This window comes from Macaca fascicularis, chromosome 11, assembly GCF_037993035.2.
Source record: "Macaca fascicularis isolate 582-1 chromosome 11, T2T-MFA8v1.1".
NCBI classification, from domain to species: Eukaryota; Metazoa; Chordata; class Mammalia; order Primates; family Cercopithecidae; genus Macaca; species Macaca fascicularis.
Window position 1 is genome coordinate 78798819 of NC_088385.1, and position 22912 is coordinate 78821730.

At 39.4% G+C, this 22912-nt stretch overlaps 1 protein-coding gene across 1 annotated transcript in view; it reads left to right on the plus strand.

The window, feature by feature from the left end:
- TPH2 (tryptophan hydroxylase 2) overlaps positions 1-22912 on the plus strand; it is a 94300-nt gene that overhangs the window by 40770 nt on the left and 30618 nt on the right. Inside the window, exon 8 of the mRNA XM_005571552.5 lies at positions 12720-12846. Within this exon, the coding sequence (XP_005571609.3) occupies positions 12720-12846 (127 nt within the window). The remainder of the gene's footprint in view (positions 1-12719; positions 12847-22912) is intronic.

Sequence of the window (22912 nt, forward strand, 5' to 3'; positions counted from 1 at the left end):
TTGGAGGAGGATCAAGCTTGGAGGGAAGAGAAAAGGAAAGAGGGAGGGAAGAGGAGGATGGGTTTAGGGTATGGTGTCTGTGAAGTGCCTATGGCTGGAACCTCCAGATGGAGAAGTTTCTCGTAGTTACAAATAAAGATGATAAGCTCAGAAGTGAATACAAAGCACCCACAATAGATTTGAGTAATTATTTTCCTCCCAAGTCTCCTATGACTACACAGATAAGAGGAGACTAAGTCAGAGGATGGAAACTTGGGATTCCCTAACTTGGGGTTGTTTTTACAAGCCCTTTATTTTTTGTGGGTTTCATATCATTTGTATTTTTTTTTTTTTTGACAGAATCTCACTCTGTCACGTGCAGTGGTGCAATCTTGGCTTACTGCAACCTCTGCCTCCCGGGTTCAAGCAATTCTCCTACCTTAGCCTCCTTAGTAGCTGGGGTTACAGGCATGCACCACCATACTCAGCTAATTTTTTGTATTTTTAGTAGAGATGGGGTTTTGCTATGTTGGCCAGGCTGGTCTTGAACTCCTGACCTCGGGTGATCCACCTGCCTCAACCTCCCAAAGTGCTGGGATTACAGGCCATTCATTTGGTTTTTAAAATTATTACTTTATGAATAGGTAATACATATGCATAATTCAGAATTTAAAGTGCACTAAAAGGTATATACTGTGAACAGTGAGTTTCTTTCCATCCTCTGTCCCCTTGATACCCAGTGCATCCTCTCCAGAGGCAACCACTGCTACTAGTTTCCATTTCATCCTTCCAGAAATATACTATGCAGACAAAATTCTCTGTAAAGATCTTTTTAATCCTTGTCCCTTCTCAGCCACATAGTTTGAATCTATGGGTACTATACTGGGAGGGATGTTTCCTGCCCAAGCACTTTCACAGGCATTGTCTTCGTAATGAAATCCCATTTCCTCAATTGAAAACCAACTGGAGGGCAGATTCTCCAATTTATGAAGTTCAGCTTGGCTACTGTGTTTGGTGCTTGTACTGTGCTTCCAAATAGCTGCTTTCAATTGCTGAACTGTTGTAGTGGAGGCTGCACTAATGAGACAAAGGTGAGCCCTGAAGACCCAGGTAGAAAGGAGCATGAAGCAACAAAAAAGACATTATCTGAAAAGAGAATTTTATTTTCGCTTTCAGTCTGGTAGAATGGATTTTACCATCACAGCTTTCAACACACACTGGATTTTAAGCATATCTTCGACTTCTTTTTACATTTTACAATTTTAAAGGCTCTGACTTCTCTAAACCTGGTACACTGGAAACCAAACCTCGCCATTACACAATATATTCCTGTAACAAATCTTCACATGGACCCCCTGAATCTATCAAAAGAAAAAAACAGTGATGGCAGATTAGACTGGTTTCCTGGGCGAAAGTTTTCCGGCCTGGAGGACAATAGAGAACCCCTGGTGAATTAGTGACTTCTGGTTTTCCTGGTGGGAGGAGTTGCTTTTCTATGCATTAATGCCTGGATTGAAAGGTCACTGATCTGCTAGAAGAGGAAATGGACTCTTTGCCTTTTCTCCCTTTGAGCAGTGCCTGAGGCAATGAATCTGCATTTCAGTATTGCCTGGCTGCATGCTTTGATCAGCTGTGATTGCAATGTTCTCACTAATCGGGTAAGGAAGTTTGCAAATAATTTCCTTTAAAAAAAATCAACTGGGCCAAATTCAGTTATTCCAATTGTACCTTCCCTCTCACTCACTGGAATGAGAGGGAAAGATGCAGAGTTCCAAGTTATGTGGCTATGTGAGCATCGCCTGGCATGTGTACAGTGGCAGAACAAAATCTTGAGAAGTTCTCAATCTCCCTGATCTCATTTTTGTCTCTCTGGGAAGTCCATTGTGCGCTCTCTCATGCTATGCCCTCCTGCCACCTCATCTTCTTTTAGAACAGGGTTACTTGCAGATCCGAGGCAGAGAGGGTGCAGTGTATCAGGAAAGCAGTCCTCCTTCAACCCTGGGTCCTGTGGATCGGAATGGAGAGTCAGGCAGAGAGAGGAAAGAGAGAGAGAGAGAGAGATTGAGAGAGAGAGAGAGATGGCACAAACCCTGGCAACTAGCAGAGTGTGAGCCCCTAAGGTTCACGGTCAGGTGCCTCAGTGGTCTGTTTAAAAGGCAAAGTGGGGGCGCAGTCTGCTAGGTAGGAACGATAACTCACAGTTCTTTTCACTGGCTGCCAGCTTGGTATATATGGGTGCGGTGTTCTATTTCTAATGCCAAGGCAGCATCCTTTGCTGTGTTGTTCCTATTCCACACATCTCTTCTTTTCTGCCGGTGTCACTTTTCAAATCAAAGAGCAAACTTTCAGCATTGAGGAATAATTCAGGGCACCAGTGACTAATACTGCAACTTATATTGCCATAATACAATGAAACACATTTGTGTTAAGGAACATCTTTTTTGTTGCAGTTGACCAGTTTAGAGGCAATTAATGTTATTTTTAAATATAACTGTTTAAAAGCTTTGCAGTCAGGTGATTTTTCTTATAATTGCTGCTGTTTAATTTTATAAGGAAAATAAAAGTGAATTATTTCTGACACTATTTTTCATCCATTTCTAAGTAAAGTAAATGAATTTTTTGCTTAACCCTTGCTTATTAGGAAAGCTTGGTTGCTCCCGTCTTGATTGAACAGACGCCTCTCACTAGGTCCATAATGAGAGGAAAAATATGAAGTTTTCTTTCCCAACTTTTCTTCCTTGTTCCCACCTGAGAGGTTCTGGGACTTGGGCCCTGGCTGTTGTTGGTGTTTTTAATATCAGGCCTTGCTGAAGTCATCTCAGCATGGTCTTCCTGCAGAGCTGGGAGGATAAACCAGAGCTTTATGGAGTTTAACCTGCATGCCCACGAGCTGTGTTTAGCTTAAACTTGTTCTTTCCCATAGGACACGCGAACCTGGTGCCAAGCTTCCTGCTCATCCACCTGGCTTTTTCCATAGCACTATTACCATTCTTGCTGCTCAGGATTGCAGAGCAGAATTATTACCAGTGATTCTTGGAAAATGGCATGTTCCCAGAAAGCCGGTCCCATCTGGCCTCCCTTTCCTGCTTTGTAACTGGTACACATACCCTCAGTTTGGTAGCCATCCTCTAACTTAAGAGAAGTCTGGTTTGGGCTATACTGAGGGCCAGTTAAGATGTTAGTGGCCTCAAGACCTGAAAATACTTGAACTCCTTCCATCCTCTAGCATAGATAATCTTGACAGCAACCACAACAGCAGTAGCAACAATACTTTTACTATGAATAGCAAACAAACACGTCTACTATATATCAACTGGACACAGGTTTACTGTTAATAGCACCTGACACTATTTTTTGTGTTATGTATGGATGAACTCACCTAATACTACAACACTTTGAGTTGTTATTATTATTATTCTGAGTTTATAGATGAGGAAATGAGGCACAGAAAGGTTAAATACATTGCCCAAGGTAACATAGCTGGTAAGTACGTGAGTCAGGGTTTGAAATTCGGGAGTAATACCAGCACCTGTGGGCTTAGCCACTATTTTGTTAATCAGTAACACTAAACAGAAATACTCACAACTTATTTCTAGGCTGAAGGTGAATAGCATTTTTGTTGTTGTTGTTTTCCAATGGTACATTTTGTAGAAGAGATTTGAAAAGACTCCTTTCTTTTTTTTTTTTTTTTTTTTTTTTTTTTCAGACGGAGTCTCACTCTGTTGCCTAGGCTGGAGCGCAGTGGTGCGACCTTGGCTCACTGTAACCTCCGTCTCCTGGATTCAAGTGATTCTCCTGCCTCAGCCTCCTGAGTAGCTGAGATTACAGGGGGCCGCCACTACAACTGGCTAATTTTTGTATTCTTAGTATAAATGAGGTTTTATCATGTTGGTCAGGCTTGTCTCGAACTCCTGACCTTGTGATCGGCCCACCTTGGCCTCTCAAAGTGCTGGGATTACAGGCATGAGCCACTGTGCCTGGCCTTGAAAGGGATACTTCCTTACTTTTATTTGGTGACCCTGATTTGCCAGAACCATAAGACTGTTTATGGCTATTATATAGTTTAGTGCTGTGCTGCTCCATCCAGTCCTTGGCCCAACTTCCTGGTTCCTTGGAGGCCCACCTTCTCCTTTGATCTTCACAAGGTCACAGTTGGTCTGCCCCATTTATCAAGAGGAGAAGGCATCTGCTGTCTCACTGGAAAAAAGAAGGGGACAGCACCTCTCTACAGTATTGAGCATATCTTATATGCTAGGCTTTTCTAAGCACTGCAGACCCAAATATGAACATGGCCTCACCTCTGTCCTGGAGAAACTTACTCCTTCTTAAGTGCTAAAGTACCTTCTGAAAGGGCAGTAATACACATAGGAGACTGCTGTGTCCTCAGGCAGAAGGACCTGCCTGCCTAGAAATGTAGGCCCCACTCTCAGCTCCCAGCGTGACTGTCAGCAAGCCATTTAACCTCCCTGTGTGAGCGATGATGAAATAACACTTTGATCTTTGGAGAGAAAAAAGCTTTATAAAAATACCAAGTAAGTCCACCCTTACTCGGCACCTCTTAAATTCATGTGGAGGGCTAATGTGCATCATAAAATTCCAGTGCGTCCTTAGTTACAAGGCCATGTTCCTAGACCTGGACTCCCAAGTTTTCAATCATAATATTGTGTCTAGTTTTGTGAAGTGCCTAAAAGCAAAAATAACCCCTGAGGCTTCTTATAGAGTCTTTTGTCTCAAGAGCTTATGCATTCTAACAATATACATTCTACATTTTAAAAGTCCTATACATTATTTAAAATGTGCAGTGTGAAACCAAAATTGCATCTAAGTGTCTGCTGGAACCCTGTTTTTGTTCTTTTAGGCTGTTTTCTGTAGTGACTTGGGATAAGGCTTCAATGCTTCAGCCACCCTTCTTCTTCTTCTTTTTTTTTTTTTTTTTTTTTTTTTTGCCGATTCAAAGCAGGATTCCTTATGTCACTCTTCCCTACCCCTGCACCCAGTTCTGTTTTCCTTGTGTGGAGCCCATAATCCAAAATTAGCACTCAGAAGTACCTGGCCCAAATCAAAATTTATATTCCTCCAGCGCTCTGTAGTCAGGGAGAAGTTCATTATGTATTTTCAGGTGTGGAAGACTGAGATGACCAGGGAGAAATTTTTCCAGGAGTAATTGCATTTTTAAATTGCAAGTTCAGAAGAAGAAATCCAAAATGATTGAATTTTATGCAAGAAAGAAGTAATCACTGTTCATACCTCTTTACTACCGTGTAGAGAATTACATCTTCTCTCTCCACCACAAGAGAGAAGGAAAGAGGAAGCAGACATTTCCCAAACACATTCTGTTTGTCTGGCATCATCCTACTCATCTCTATTAGGTCAACAGGATTGTCACCATTTTACAGATGGCAATTCCAAGGTTCAAAGAAGTCAGGTAATTTCCCTAAGGTTACACAACTAGAAAATACCAAAACCAAGTTCTGGTCCAAAGCCTTTATGTGACACTGGAAATTAGGAAAACCATACTTGAGTTTCACTTGGATTCACTTCTATTGGGAGCAATAGAGCCCCAGCATCACCTGGTCTATTCAGTTGAGTTAAAAAAGCAGTTATTGAGCATATCTTATGTGCTAGGCTTTTCTAAGCACTGCAGACCCAAATATGAACATGGCCTAATCTCTATCCTAGAGAAACTTACTCCTTCTTAAGTGATAAAGTACCTTCTCAAAGGGCAAAACTTATTCAAGTATGATAGGCTTAGATATAAATACAATTTAATGTAATGAATAATAATACCTAACTGATGGGAACTAAGATTTTCCATGCATTCTCTTACTACATCGTTTAATAATGTAAGAGATGGCTCGGTGCGGTGGTTCACGCCTGTAATCCCAGCACTTTGGGAGGCCGAGATGGGCAGATCACCTGAGGTCAGGAGTTTGAGACCAGCCTGGCTAACATGGTAAAACCCCGTCTCTACTAAAAATACAAAAAAATTAGCTGAGTGTGGTGGCGGGTGCCTGTAATCCCAGCTACTCGGCAGGCTGAGGCAGGAGAATCTCGAACCTGGGAGGCGGAGCTTGCAGTGAGCTGAGATGGGGCTACTGCACTCTAACCTGGGCGATGTGAGGGAAACTCCATCTCAATAAGAGAAAAAATAATGTAAGAGAGAAGAAATCTTACAATCTCCATTTTATAGATGAGAGAACACTATGTCTGTGCTGTTCAATATGGTAAGATGTGGTTACCTACATTTATTAATTAAAATTAAATAAAAGTACACATTTAGTTCTTCAGTAGCACTAGTGACATTTCAAGTGTTCAGTAGACACCTGTGTCAAGTGGCTATTATATTGGATGGTACAGCTACAAAACATTTTTAATGTTGCAGACAGTCCCATTGGACAGTGCTGCTCTAAGTAATTTGCCTACAAAAGAATATGAGAGATGAACTTAAGTCTGACACTAGGGTATATGCTTTTGACTGTTGTGTTATATTGCTTTCTTAATACACTGAACTTGAAGAGGTGGAGAGAAAGTTAAATATCTCTTATTTCTCCAAGAAATAAGAAATACTTCAGAAATGGTGGGTTTATTAGGTCATACTTGCATTGCTATAAAAAATACCCGAGACTGGGTAATTTATAAAGAAAAGGGGTTTAATTGGCTCATGGTTCTGCAGGCTGCACAGGAAGCATAGTGGCATCTGTTTCTGGGGAGACCTCAGGAAGCTTCCAGTCATGAGGGAAGGCAGAAAGGGAACAGGCACTTCACATGACAAAAGGAGGAATGAGAGAGAGAGAGTTAGAGGGGGTGTGCAACACACTTTTAAATGACCAGATCTCGGAAGAACTCACTATCCTGAGGACAGCACCAAGAGGATGGTGCTAAATCATTCATGAGAAATCCACCCCCGTGATCTAGTCACCTCCCACCAGGCCCCACCTTCAACATTGGGGATTACATTTTAACATGAGATTTTGGTTGGGTACAAATATCTAAGCTATATCAGTAGGGAGCTAGTGACATACCAAACAGAATTTCCATTGCAGTCTTTCTGTGGTCCCTCTAAGAACTGGAAATTGTTTCTTTTGATGCATCAGGAAAGTTTGTACTTGCTATGTGATTGCCTTTTTCTGAAACCAGATGGTGACTTTTGCTAGGAGTTATTCTAAGATTATGCCTTGTTTACTTTTAAGCCCGAGTTCCTAATATAGCACCTGGTACAAATAGGCACACAATGAACTAAATTTTAAGAAAGACAACTATAATATCTGCCAGTCTTAAAAGAATTGTAATAAAGAAGAGAAACATCAGTGCACGCCCATGTGATTCCTAAGGGAAAAAGCAAAGAAGATTTTCTCCAGGGCAACATCCAGGTGCCCGACTTTAAAAAAAAAAAAAAAAAAAAAGAAAAAAGTGACTTTGTAGTTATACTATGATAGGAATATAAGAAGGAGTGAGCATAAGAATTGCCTAAAATCTTATCTGGGTCAGATTTTATAGTATGCTATTTTAAATCGAAACTAAAGAAACTCTGTATATGGCTCCAAAACAAGCCCTGAGAGAAAGTTGCCTCACTACCAAGTTAATTCCCCTTATCATCTTATGCAATGAAAGCAAACCAAGTCACCTGTCTGCAATGCATCCCAGTGTGTTATCCCACATTACTTGCATTTACCCACCAAATGTTGTGTGAAAGCCGAAAAACGCACCCTATTTTGCCTCCCAGCTCATCCTCCTGCTTCCTTTTATTAATGCAAACTTTCCACCTCTCCCACTCATCTGCCTTTCCTTCTCTTCATGATTTAGCTAAAGTGTTGGCTTCTGTGTCATTTAGAGCAAACAAAACCTATAGAAATACGTTTTAAAAGACAGATGTGCAGATTTGGGATGGGAAGCAAATGTTGGATGCTCACTCAATGCCTCGTAAAGGCTTTAATTTACACCAAAAATAAAAAGGAGTTGTTCAACATGTAGTGCAAGGAGTCAGCTTTGAAAACTGATAAGAGGAGAAAAATGCCAGACTCATTTTGAATTTGAACTTAACAACCAGAACCCTTATTTCTTCATAGCAAAATGATGGCTACTTTCTTGGACTGAGTTAAGAATTTCCCAGAGACATTTCACCGAGGCTCCTTTGTGGACCTATTTCTGCAGGCTTTAGAATCCCCCTAGCAGGGCTTATCAGAGAAGATTCCAATTTAGAGCAGCAAAAGTTTAGTGTCTGATATCAGCTCTTGCTTTTTTTTTTTTTTTAATAAAAAGGAGACATGATGTTTTACAGTGTTAACAGCTTTGAAAGGTCTTGTATTTCCAGTGAACAGAGCACGTTTGTGAAAAGGACTCTAAAAAGCATTATTCAGGCAAAAATGTATCAAAGCGATGGGAGTTAAAAAGAGAAAAGTTTGCTGATGTAGAGATTGGAGGCAGCATGTGCTGACAGGTGCAAGTATGGCCAAATAATTGAATCTTTTTGGAGAGATCTGGTGAGATAAGGCAATAGTTGTGAACTCACATCAGAAATCTGTTCATAATTAGATACTCAGGGGTTCGGCTGTGGATGATACAACCAAAGTAGGATCTCAAACTACTTTACATGCAGGACCCAGCGCAGTGGCATTTGCACTTTGTAAAATAAAGTTTAATAGCATAATTTCAGCCCAGCGGACCTTAATTGGTACAGAGGTTAGAGAGAAGGTTTTGCGGTCTGCAGTCTCCTTCAGACTCCCCATAGCCTGGAACCCCTTTCTGCCCCAAACAGTGGAGGTCACTTCAGTTTCTAATTCCTCTGGTCTCAGAGAATCTAAAAAATGTAAACTTTTGAAAGTTAATGAATTGCTTTTATTAGTAATGTTAAAAATCTTTGCTCTCTGGTTGAAGAGTTTCCAGGCACTTCAATTTCCTTTGTCTACATGTACCTTGGCCAAAGACAGTGGGATAGAGAACAATATGGTGTTTATTTCTGAGAATGTTTCACCAAAGACATAAAATATAATAACCTTGTTCCTGGTCTTGAAATACAGGTGCTCAAAGTCTTGGCCCCATGACATACTGTGTCCACATTTTGTTCAGGAATCTGAAGGGAAGGTCTTTCTCAGGGTCTCTGCATGGAAATGGAGCTGAGAAGAGGGCACAAGCTAGCAAAATACAGCATGATCATTTCTACTTGTAATAGAGCAAAGGGTATCTCTGAGGTTCCATTAATAATTCTGCTAGACATCTCGCTTCAGGCTTTCATTCTTAATGAAACAATATAACTCACTCTGCTGTATTGTATGATTCTTTTCTTCCAAATTTGTAACTTCTTTTATCCTCTTCTTTGTGTAGTTAGATTACTTTGTCATTGTGATGGTATTAAAGGTTCTTAAGTTGGCTAGTGAGTTATAGGTTTCTGATAATGACATCTTAACACTCAGGTGATAGCTCCTTTTTCTACCATGGAGAACTGACTCCTGAATGTCTTTGGATCTCTAGTATTTTCCTAACTGCTAACTTTTCACCTTACCTTCTACCAGTAAGCTTTTGGACTCCATTAGTATCTAAGTAGACAGAAGACTGTCTTTTGGATTGGCCTTCTTCAAGTATTTAACAAGTTCAAAGGTAGATTCCGTATTGCACCAAGCATCTAACACCACTGTAGCTTTGACCTACCCTATTCTCTTCTTACGTTATCAAGCATTTAGCACAGTGCCTGGCTCATAGTAAGCATTCACTATAATTGTTACTTTAGTTTCTGCTTATCTTGTTTATGCAATGAGAGAATACTCATCATCTTCAGTATTTTCTTGGAGTTGACATAGTGACTAATTTAAAATTATTGTTGCCACATCTTTTGCCTGGATCAGTGGGAGCTCTTTAGCGTTTACATCATGAGCTACAATGGAGGTGTTCAGATTTTTCCATGGTGGGTTACTTGATCTTAATTCCAATATTGGCACAGGTGGCATGACCTTTTAAAAAATTGATCAGAAGAATGAGTCCATAGGGTCCACTCCCGGCTTAGAAGTATTGGACTTCTAACTGAATCAAATGCACATGGTGAAGGAATTAGTTACCCATCTACCTCTCAGTCACCACCTTTCATTATTCTTCAGTATCATGATGTAATTTTAGTGGGATTAAACTTGATTATGTAATTGAGCAGCTCTCAATTACATAATCACACTCAGTTGTAGTTTTAAGTACTGGTTGCTTGAAGCTTGCTAGGAGAGCTCCTAGAGTCATCAGTTATGACAGTGAATCTCAGCCCTGGCTGTGTCTTATTATCACCTGGTGAGAGTTTAAAAAAAATGCTCAGGTTTATCTCAGGGAGCCTGATTGAATTAGTCTAAGGCAGGGCCTAGTCATTCGGTATTTTTAAAACACTCCTCAAGTGATTTGGAAAGTTGAGAAGCACTGAGTTGGAGGAAAAGAGACTTAGGAAATACTGACTACATTTCTTACTTGTGCTAGCTAGCTTGACTAAACTCTCTTCCTATGGCCTAAGCTATGTACGCCCCAGCCCCTTTCTTGCTTACACCATATCTACAAATTGAAACAACAGAGAGCTGAAAGAGTGTAGGTTTGGAGTTCAAAAAATTTGATTTCGAACCTTGTCTCTGGGCTGGGTGCAGTGGCTCATGCCTATAATTCCAGCACTTTGGGAGGCCGGGGTGGGAGGATTGCTTGAGGTCAGAAGTTCAAGACCAGCCTGGGCAACATCGTGAGGAACCCCCCCCCAACTTCCACCCCTGACATTTCTACAAAAAATTAGCCAGGTGTGGTGGCATGTGCCTGTAGTCCCAACTGCTTGAGGGGCTGAGGTGGGAGGATTGCTTGAGCCCACGAGGTCCAGGCTGCAATGAGCTGTGATTGCACTACTGTCCTCTAGCCTGGGCAACAAAGGGAGATCCTGATTAAAAGAAAAGAATTGTCTCTGTCTTTGCTAAAAATGTGGTAGCTTAGGAAAAGATTCTTAGATTTACTAAATTTTAGCTTCCTCATTTGTTAAATTGGAATAATAAAGCTTCTCTTATTTATATTTATTATTCCTTTATAAAACACGTAAGGAAAGATTCAGTTACCAATGTGACTTGAAAACATTTAGCACATTACCTGGTACATAGTAGGAGCTCAGTATATTCTCTCTCTCTTCTTTATTTTTCATTTCTTCATATGTAAAATGAAGGGCTTGGATTACATTTAAATGCCCCTATACCCTGAAATCCAGTGCATCTGCTTCTTTGCCATAAGCAATGCGATTGAAGAATAACAACCTCATATTCCTTTTTTTTTTAAAAAACAAATTCAATTCAGTTCATGTACAAAAAAGGAAGTTATTGACACAGTTGACAAGGGATGAATTTGGAGTTTGTTTCAGTATCCTGTTCACTATTCTCAATTGGCTGCCCTTTCAACCTGCTCTCTATGAAGTAACTGGCCAAGGTTGGGGATATGGTTTGGGTTGTGAGAATAAGACTTTTTGATTGAGTGATTGAGTGATTGAATGATGCTATCTATTTTATGTGGGCATCAATCTTGGCCCTTGACCATCATTCATTTGCTTCAACTGTGTGACCATCCAACATACTTTATAATTGTGATAATGGTAGCACCTGGTATTTGTATTCTAGCACCTATTTGAAGTGATAGATTTCAGAGGAGTACAAGTGAAATCAAAAATATCTTTTAATTACTACCTAGGTAATTGGTGTTTTTTTTGGTCAGTAATTTAAAATGTTCCTGCATCTCAATCCATTCCCAGACAACCATAAGGGGAATTCATTCCATTACAGCTTGGTATCATGGAACAGTTCATTATTCATGGCAATGACTCAGGAAGGCATCTGCCTTGTATTGTTGTGAAAGATACCTGTCTTTTGCCCACTTATCTGGCTCCAAATGAAAGCTCAGACAAATGAGAGGGGTTCCAGGCTTCTATTATTACCTAGTTCAGGCTAACCAAAGCAGAGAACTGGGAGATTCTTATAGTGTGTTATCACAAGAAAGTTGCTTATATTAGAGGTATAAATCATCTACTGGAAAAGCTACTTTGATGATGATGACAATAGAATCCTCTCCCGTTACCCATTGCCTGGCAAAGTGTAACAGAGTTGCAGTACAACTTAAGAGTTAACAGCAAAAGTTTAAAAATCATGACAAATTGGATTCCAATTTTGCCTTCCTCACTATCTATGGCAAGAAACAGCAATTTTTTTTCTGTAAAGGGTCAGCTAATTAATTATTTTGGCTCTATGATCTCAGTCACAACTACTCAACTCTGCAGTGTGGTCAAAAGCGCCACAGGTAATACACAAGTGAATGGGCATGGCTATATTCAAGTAAAACTTTTTTTTTACAAAAACAGGCAATGGAACAGATTTGGACCATGGCTGTTGTTTTCCTATCCGTGATCTACAGGATCCTGTGCTAACAAGTTACTTCAATTCTCTAAGGTTATTTTGAGAATAAAAGAGATAATGCATACAACAAAACACCTACCATGTACTTGGCATATAGTAAGAACTTGAAAATGGTACTTGCTTTTATGTTATTAAAATATTATATATCATATGTTTTAATTGCTGTTGATTATGAGATGCACTGGGATTTCAGACATATTAAAATGATTAAAAAGTCCAAGGATTGATGAACTATAGTAACTAATTAATTATAGTGACAAGGTCTTATTTAGGATTTTAAGTTGTGTTCTACCAGTGGTAATTTAAAGCTTCTTATACAACATGTCTTTGTGATGTCTTTGTCAGAGATACATGCCATGAACTCTTGGGACATGTTCCACTACTTGCGGATCCTAAGTTTGCTCAGTTTTCACAAGAAATAGGTCTGGCGTCTCTGGGAGCATCAGATGAAGATGTTCAGAAACTAGCCACGGTGAGTTCATTTTCAACTTAAAACCAGTTATATTTATGTCCATTTGTAAGGTAAAGAAAGCTTCAGGGTTATTGACTATGAGTGATCGGTAAATTTTCTGGAGAAAGCATGGTGAACTTACCTTTTCCTGTGTTGTATTCTTTTGAAGCACAATGAGTTCTCAGCTTATTGACCACCAAAACATTTGTATTTTATCATTCTTGTTAGGGGTCAGCTAGAGATAAAGGGCTAGATAGTAAACATATTAGGTTTGTGGGTTGTAAGGTCTCTGTCAGAATTACTCAGCTCAGCCACTGTGGTATGAAAGCAGCCACAGACAACAAAAAAGTAAATAAATGAGTGTGACTGTGTCCCAATAAAACTTTATTTATAAAAGCTGGTAGTGGGCCAGATTTATCCTGTGTGCTGTGGTTTGCTGACCCTCACAGAAATATTAGTAATAGTAAAAGGCATGCATTTATGATAAAGTAGGGGTTGCACCTAAAACTATCTCTGATTATTCTAGATGGTTGTAGTCAGACATAATTTGAGTCAACAACCAGTAACATACTCAGGCTCAACAATTATTCTAAGTACAAAGCCAGAAAAATATTTAATGGATGTTATAGTATCTTCCTAAAACTGAAGTTCTTCTGAAAACAAGCAATATGAGAGGAAAGGTCTAATGTTGGCTGCTACCTTTAGATGCTGAAGGACCAGATCTAACATGCTCATATGCCTTACCCTAGCTCCATTTCTAAGGGTCCAGGAAGAGAAAAAGCAGTTTTAGCCAACCCATTACCTACAGGGACCAGTCAGTTAGCCTAGTGAGCAAAACCACCAGGGGATGAAAAATGTGTTCTTAAACTGTATGTATTCAGCACAGGTACACAACAGTGGCATATTTGATATGCAGGAATATTCTTCATTTCCGCTCAGAAATAAGTTTTCTCCTGGATTTCTTGAAAACACACAGACCTTTCAGTACATCTTTTGTTTCCTACTTTTGATAAAGATATAGGAACTGGGAAATATTTCTCAACTAAAAGTTAAATAGCAATGCAGAAGCCATCTAAATGGCAAGGACCTCTGGGGTCAGTATGGAGATGAATAGTCTCTGGTGGTGGCTGTGGTGGACGAGGGACAGCGTGTCTCTTGTATAGCAGGTGCTCAGCTTTCACTGCTTGTTACCAGAGGTGGGATGCAGGACTTTGTGTTGCTAGAAATCTCCTAAATTTTTTTAGAGAGACTGGCAATCTAGATTTCTAAATGAAATGTAATGATTTTTAAATGTTGGCTTATTAAAAAAAATCCCACTATTATGAGCTGAAGAAAATATATTTGTAGACTGAATCTAGATCTTGACTTCCAATGTGTAACTTCTGGTATAAGGATTGTATCTCATGTATATTGGCTATCCATCATGATATAATAAATTATCTCAAAGCTTAGTGGCTTAAAACAACAAACATCTGTTATATCATAATTTCTATGGTTGGAAATTTGAAAGCAGCTTAGCTGAGTGGTTCTGGCTCAGTGACTCTCAGGAGGTTGTAGTCAAGATGCTGGCTGGGCCTGTAATTGTCTGAAGGCTTGGGAATTGGCTTCCAAAATGGCTCACTCATGTGGCTATTGGCAGGAGGCCTCAGTTCCACACTGTGTGGGTCTCTCCTTAGGCTACTTATGACATGGCCACTGGCATCCTCCACAAGTGATGAGAGAGAGTGAGAGCAAGGAGAAAGCTGTGATATCTTTTGTGGCTTGATCAGATGCTGTTCACATTGGCCATATTCTGTTCATTAGAAGGGACTCATTTCAGCCCACACTCAACTGGAGTGGAATTAGTTTTCACCATTTGGAAAAAGGATTGGCAAAGTATTTGTGGATATGTTTTAAAACCACCATATCGTGAGTTGTTTAGTTCTGAAACCTTGGTTCTGGTTTTAAATGCCTTGTTTTGGAACCTTTTCTGTGCCTTTCAGACTTGCCTTGACATTTTCTGGTTTCATTCTTTGACTCCCTTCCGTCTATACCCTTGATCACGGAGCAAGATATATTGCTCACTTGTCTGACTTTGAATAGCCATAAACTGATACTTGATGGCCAGGCTGTGTGGAGCTGACTTGTGTGCGTGTGTGTGTGTGTGCATGTGTGCATGTGAACATGTGCATCCAAATAGAGGAGAAGAAGAAAAGCAGGAGTTTATGAATGTAAATGTAGGTGGATCCTCATGAGTGCTGTTAATCCTTTTTTTGTTTTATTTTTATTATTATTATTTTTTTGAGACAGAGTCTCCCTCTGTTGCCCAGGCTGGAGTGCAGTGGTGCAATCTCGACTCACTGCAAGCTCCGCCCCCCAGGTTCATGCCATTCTCCTGCCTCAGCCTCCTGAGTAGCTGGGACTACAGGCGCCCGCTACCATGCCTGGCTAATATTTTTTTTGTATTTTTAGTGGAGATAGGGTTTCACTGTGTTAGCCAGGATGGTCTCGATCTCCTGACCTCATGATCGGCCTGCCTCGGCCTCCCAAAGAGCTGGGATTACAGACGTGAGCCACCGCGCCTAGCCTGTTAATCTCTTTTTTAAAAGCAGTGACATGAATACTGTTTTATTGTCCTTTATTTTTATAGTCCATCAAATTATGATTAATTAATTCCATCATTCAAATTACACTTATAAGGAATATGACATTGTCCTCCCCACTTTTTTGGAAAATTATAGCTTATATCGACAAAACAGATTTTTTAAGAGGAAGTTTGTACTGAATCTTTAAAGATGAGAAAAGATAGTCAAGTGGAGAAGAGTGAAAGAGGGAATAGAGGAATAGTTTCAGTCAGAATAATCTCTCCGGTTTGGCAGGGCTGTGTTCCTTTATGGGGGCTCTGGGGCATGATCCGTTTTGTTGCTTTTTCCACCTTCTTGAGGCGGTCTTCATTCTTTGGCTCATGGCTTTCTTCATTCCTCTTTAAAGCCAGCAACGCTGCATCTCTTCGATCTTGTTTCTGTCGTCACATCTCTCTCTCTCACTGACCAAGACTGAGAAAGGTCCTGTGCTTTTAAGGGCTTCTGTGATTAGATTGGGCCTACCTGGATAATTTATGATAATCTTCCCATCTCTCTATATGTGGCCATCATCAACATCTGCAAAGGTAACATATTCACAGGTTCTGGGGATTAGGGCATCAAAATCTTTATAGGATCATTACTCTTTGTTTCTACTTTTACACTTTCTGGAAAAAACGAATACTCATACCTTGAAATCTATTTTACTAGGCCAGCAATTTGTAGGATGAGTAAGTTTTCTTTAGGAGCTTACATTCCTTAGGATAACTCCAACACTCTTGGCCTTGGGTTGCTTGAGCTTCAACAGCTAAAAACACTTCCATCTGGTAGAGAACATTAGGCCATTAATCATGTTTCACCATCTCTCTTTCTCTCCCTCTCTCTTTTATTGTCCTTTCCCTGAAATGTACCTGCTTTTTTGCAAAAGTCAATTTAAGCTACCAGGTATTCTTTAAATGGCTAAAGGATCCTAGCTACCATGAGGTAAGGACAGGGGAAAAAAAAGAGCTGGTAGTTTCTTCAAGAAACTCACAGTCTAGTACTCCAAAATACAAAAAGCCCAGAGTCAATATTATTTTTTATTTATATACATGAGTAGTTATGTAGAAGAAATGGATTTAGCTGAATATTCACCGTGTGTGAGTGAGTTCTGAGTTCAGTGTTGGAGGCTGGGCTTCAGGATAGGGGGCAGGAGCCAGAAGAGATGGTCTTCTCTGTATAGGTCATGGGTAGGAAGGATCAAGTGTCCACCAAGGAGGTCAACCTACCTGCAGTCTTACGATGATTTTGAAAGCTTAAAAAAAAGCGTAAACTTGCAAAGGACTTAACATAAACACTTTAAATGCAGTGAAGAATTTGGGATGGAGTAGGGTTGGGTGTTTGCCTCACCATGGTTTTGCCTGATTCACTCATTTCTCTTTTCTTTTATATTGCTTGAGCTCCCACCCCAACTCACTCTGACTTTCTCTCTCTCATGAACCTTCCAGTTCCAAATTTTCCCAATTCTATAGACTGCCCATTTACTTCAAATAGTGTTTTGCAGACCAAAGAGAAATTTGGAAGGCTTTTTCTGTATTATGTGGAGAGTATGGAGGAGGATAACCTCATACAGTGTGAGGAGGCTAAGGGAGATTGTTCCTGAGATGATACTAAAACTGCTATTGACTTCAAGAGCCACATACCATCCATCAGTTAAGAACAAAGTGAATAGAAAATTGCCAGAAGATAGTCTTGGGGGAAAACACACACACACACACGCACGCGCGTGCGCGCGCACACACACACACACACACACACACACACAGATTCCAACCAGGCAATTTCAAAGTAAGCCCTGGCATAAATAACCTGTTGGATACCATGCATATTAATGAACCTCAAGCCATATACTGAAACTAGAAGGCAAATTTAATGACCCACTTGCAGAAACAAAAAGTTTAAGAGCTCAGGTCTTACTGGCAGGGATAAAAAGTCCATGGCAGGGGGATAGTGGTAGCTAGCAAGGCCAGAGGAGAAATAGAGGTATTATTAGCTGATTTCCTCCAAGTTGTTGACATTAAGTCTTCTGAAGAAGTAGAGGAAAATGAGCAATGAGATGCACCAAAGGAGAAAAATCTATAGAGAGGACAAATGGAAAGCCATGGAAATCACTATTTATGCAGAACAATGAGACAGGCCATATTACTCTTTGACTCTAGGTGAGATTTATATTATTAATGACTCTGTTTCTATAGTGCCTGTTTTTCCTTGTTTAGTGAATTTAAGCACTTAGGAAAAAGAGAGTCATGCCTAGTGAAAGCAGACACGTAATAACTTTCTGTGATGTACTATCAACAAATCCATCTAAAGAAGAAAATAACCTCCACTAGGACTAATCGGCAATGCCAAACTCTTTGTCCAAAGCAGCTTTTGAACTTCTTGGTCTGATTTTCCAAGGTACTAGACTATATTGCCTATGGCTACTCTATCTCCTTGCTATATTTCTATAGAATATTTATTTTGACATTTTAATAGTGCTCAGTTTTGAGAATAAAGCTATCTCTGCTGTTTAATGGGGGCAATGGTTTCTATGCCCCGAGAACCATTTAAATGAACTCTTTTGTATCTGAAGAAATTGATGACAATACTTAGAAAATGTATTTCAAGTGCCTTGTTATACATGTAAATAAATTGCCCTCTGGTGGATAATAAATAAGACCACTGGTTGTGGCAGCATTACTCTCTTCATACTCATCATGGCTGTCCAAGGTCTGTGTGTGATAGATATGCAAAAATATTCCCAATAAAGGCTGCTTAGAGTGTGTTATACTTTTGAGACCAGCTATTTACCACTGTAGCACTAGTGGAAGTGAATTTAATAGATTAGTGTGTATGTTAGGAGTGGTAAACTTAAATGTTACTTCAGTGGCCAGCTAGGTGGCACACACGTGTGAAATAGCCCGATATAAGAAAATAAGGAGTATTAGAGCATGTGGACAACTGGAGAATATGTATTATGCTAAAGGGCTTCAAATTCAAAAACTGAAACAAGACAAAATGTTCTTTGGCTGCGAGTGGTGTCTGCAAAAAGCTGAAACAGAACTACAAGGCTCTCAATTCTCTGTCCTTGTATCTACAGTTAAATTCTACCTTAGACTAGACCATCCTTGAGGGACAAGCCCATGCTAGATTCTTCTTTATATCACATTGCACATTCTCAATTACTGTTTTCTGGACAGCACAATATTTTTTCTAAGAAAAGACAGCTATTACAGTGTTCAGTAGAGATAAGTATCTTATTGCAGTTGAGAGGTGACTGCTTGTGAGTTATAACTTTAAACCTGTTACAAACAACGACTCTCATACATATGCACTGAACATGTGTCAAATATTTATTTAAAACCCATTAATGAGGGAAAAGCAGGATGGTAAATCTAGTTCAAAGAAGAATTTGAGGAACCAAGAATATATAGTCACTGAAGGAAAGAATCTTGAAATAAGATGCAAAATGGTTAATGTTCTGCAGGGCAATAAAACTATAACCTTGAGGTTGTCTTTTCTACTGGGCAGAAATTATTTGCATGTCTAGTGGACAAAATAATTTGCAATTTATCGATCTTCACAAATTAACATTGAGCTTTACAGTCTGTGGACCCTAATAAATAGGAAGTCAGACAAAGATTATATCCCTTGGATCAGTGCTTCTCAAACTGTGTTGTATACGAAGTAACCTGAGGATCGTGTTAAAGTGCAGATTCTGATAGAGTGGGTCTGGAGTGAGGCCTGAGATTCGGCACCTGACAGATCTCACATGATGCTGATGCTGCAGGTTCAAGGACTACACTTTGGTAGCAGGAAGGGTGGGTGACATTTTAGACATGCAGATCCATTAGACAATAGGAGAGTATGTCTTTCAAAAGGCACATAGTAATCTTTCATCCTTATTTCCATATTTTGCCTGATTTTCTAACAACTGGATGAACAGGATATCACCAGATAAATATCATGCAGTATGAGATGAGTGTATTTATGACTTATTCAAGCCCTGTAAACAGACCTTTGCATCTATGAGAGCCACGTCATTGCTTCTGTTTTGTGTCTCTGCTCTCATCCTCTTCTGTCTGCTGTTTTTCCATACGACTTACATTGTTTATTTTTATACAAATACACAAACAGAAATTTACTGATCAGATGAATTTAGGAACTAGTCCCTGAAATATATTGATTTCCCTTCCCCCAAATGTTAGAAAATGTAAAGGGGCATCTTTTGTCAAACAGTACAACCCATCCTATGATGCAGATGGCTTCAATTCAGTCTATTCATTTCTCATATCATAAAGGCATTTGAAACAGACAAAGCTGTGAATCATCTGTAGGGGAAAGCAATCAGTATGAATACACCACAGATGTTTCCAAAGCAGAATAAATCGGCCTCTGGCCCAGTTGGAAGTTTTCCTCCACAAGAGTTTTAGGTGATCCATTCAGTTCTGTCAACCCTGAAACATGGTTACCTTCACTTTCTAATTGAAGGATTTCTGTTACTGGGTCTTGGTAATGCTGATGAGAGGAGTCTTGGCTAAGGGTAATGAGGGAATAAGGAGTCTTTCCCAGAACCGGTTCCTGGAATGTTAGACTTATGGCCTTATGAAATGGTATTATGAGTTCTGTAAAAGGAGGGACCCATGGGCAAATGTATTTGGACAGCACTAGCTTAAATAAACAGCTTCGTGGTTTTTTTTTTGTTTTTGTTTTTGTTTTTGTTTTTGTTTTTGTTTTTTGAGACAGAGTTCTCTCTTGTTGCCCAGGCCAAAGTGCAATGGCATGATCTCAGCTCACCGTAACCTCCACCCCTGGGTTCAAGCGATTCTCCTGCCTCAGCCCCCCAAGTAGATGGGATTACAGGCATGTGCCACCATGCCCAGCTAATTTTTATATTTGTAGTAGAGATGGGGTTTCGCCATGTTGGCCAGGCTGGTCTCGAACTCCTAACCTCAGGTGATCCATCCACCTTGGCCTCCCAAAGTGCTGGGATTACAAACTTCTTAGAACCTTTAATAACATAATATGTGGAATGAATCTCCAAAAGTGATAAAAACGTATTTTTCTAAACTTACCATATCTCCTCCATTCGAAGGTGCCATTGGTTGTAAAACATAGTGTTAATTTAATAGTGGCTTTTTTTTTTTAGAAGGAAAAAGATTCAGTTAGCAAAATTTTTGATATTGTAAGATGAAGCTCCATTTTGGAAATGTTAAAGTATAAAAAAAGTAAACTTGAGAATTGTTGGTCAAAGGGTACAAAGTTTTAGATAGATAGAAGGAATAGGTTTTGAGGTCTATTGCACAGAAGGGTGACTATAGTCAATAATAATGTATATTTCAAAATAACTAAGAGAGTAATTTTCAAATGTTTCACCATAAAAATAATAGGTAGGTAAGTGAGATAAACGGACATGTTAATTAACTTGATTTAATCATACCACGTCACATACAAATATCAAAACATCACATTGTATCCCATAAATATATACAACCATGATTTGTCAATCAAAAATAATATTAGAAAAAGATAAATGCCATGCAAAGAGGGTCTGGCTGTTTTTACTCCCAGCCGACAAAGAAATGGTGGCCAGTGCTTACAGTTATAAGCAGAACCACAGATGTCACTAGATGAGCGAGGGGGAGAGAGACAGAGACCCAGAAAGAGAGAAGGGGAAGAGAAAGAGACAACGAGAGACAGACAGAGAAAATGAGAATACACTGTAATCGTAAATTAGAATTTGGTTCTTTATCTGACCAGGAAAGGGTGGAAGAACCGTGGCTACATCTGAGCTCTGATAATGGCAAGGGTAGAACCCTAAACATTTAGATACTGATTGCTATGGAGTGCACTTGACAAGTAATACAAATCTTAGAAACAAAACAAAACAAAAAGAAAGAAAATACATTATATGGTCACAGTGGTCTCTTTTTATGAAATGCATATTAGCATCCCAAGCTTTTAGTATTCCAGTAAACACATTTTAGGAGGTATAAATCTAGAATGTTTTTTGAAAGGATGAAATTCATTGTGAACCTGACCAGACCGTCAGCTATTTTATTTTAGTTTATTTTTTGCAGGAAAGAAGTGTCAGGAAATTAATAATACAGGGTTCTGTTTCTACTTTCCTTGATTAAAACAAATAATTTATTTGTTCCAAGTAAAAGAATTTGCATTGATTGGGGCTTTTGGTGGTCATGAATCACGTGTATTTGAATTTTCAGGATAACCAGGACTTTCTCATGCTGAGAGTTGTAATGAAATGTACAGTCAGTCTTAAACTGATAATCAACTATAATTTATATTAGGAGTGTAATTATAAAGGTAACCTTAGTTTATAAATTGCTAATTAATATTTTCCTGCCTGCTGAGGATATTAACTTGTTTCCTGGTCCCTCTTGTCTTTGCCTACCTGGCTGGGGATGGGGAATCTTTGGATGCTGAAAGACTTATGCACAGCTGTAGTTCTTTCTGAACATGGATGACATTAAAAATGACCACTTTAGTATCTCTACAGAAAGCTTGAAATAAGCCTCAGGCTTATTTATTCCATGTAGAGTCTTTGAACTAGTTCAGCTGTTTGGATCATTTGATACAAAGCTGACAAAGGGCTGGGAGAAATGCACTTTTATACATTCTTAATTGAGATGTTTGTGTGGATGATCAGTTTGTGTGTTATTTCTAAGAGTAACTTAATTAAAAGTTAATAATATCTATTCCAAGTCATTACTTTCACTTTTATGTCTGCTGTGCATATAGAAGGGTAGTAGCATCTTGCAAGAAGCACTCGAATTCTTTAACTACTCACATAGACCTTGACTTCTGTCCTTTTTCAGTATTTTCACCACTACCTTTTCTTGGTCTTTTTCTGCCTGGGTGCTCTACCACACTTCCTGCTGACTAATTCTCTCCTGAGAACTTTGATATTGTAGCCCAGGCTGTTTTGTTCTACTCATATGTGCATGTTTCCCTTATGATATTTGTTGTTGCCATTAGGAGGTGTTTGCCATCTATTTATATTATGATGAGAACACCACAGTCATCTGGAATTGCAAAAACAAACAGGAGCTCTGCATTGCCCACTATGTTCAGAAACAAATATATTTGCAATCTGGAATAGTTATATATTTTTGCAACTCAAGTCTTTCTTTGTTATTTAGAACTGTATGCTAGGGCTCTCAGAGAGCCATCATATAACTGCAGATGAGAAACAAAGCAACACAATCCTATTTTAGATATTTGGAAACTCATAAAGATAGGACTACCTTGGTAACTCTTTATTCTCTGTTCATGTACTGAGTTGGGTGCTGAACCCACTATTCTCTGCACACACTTCATTTTGTCCGTGTAGAAACACCATGGTCAACAGCTGGGATCTCTCAGCACTCATCCGAGCTTGATGAAGATGCTATTCGGGATGTTTGATGTGCAGTATGTGGTGTGGTGCAATGTGGTGAAAAGAATCTGAACTTGAAGTTAGCCCAGCTGGGTTTAAGTGTTAGATTTGT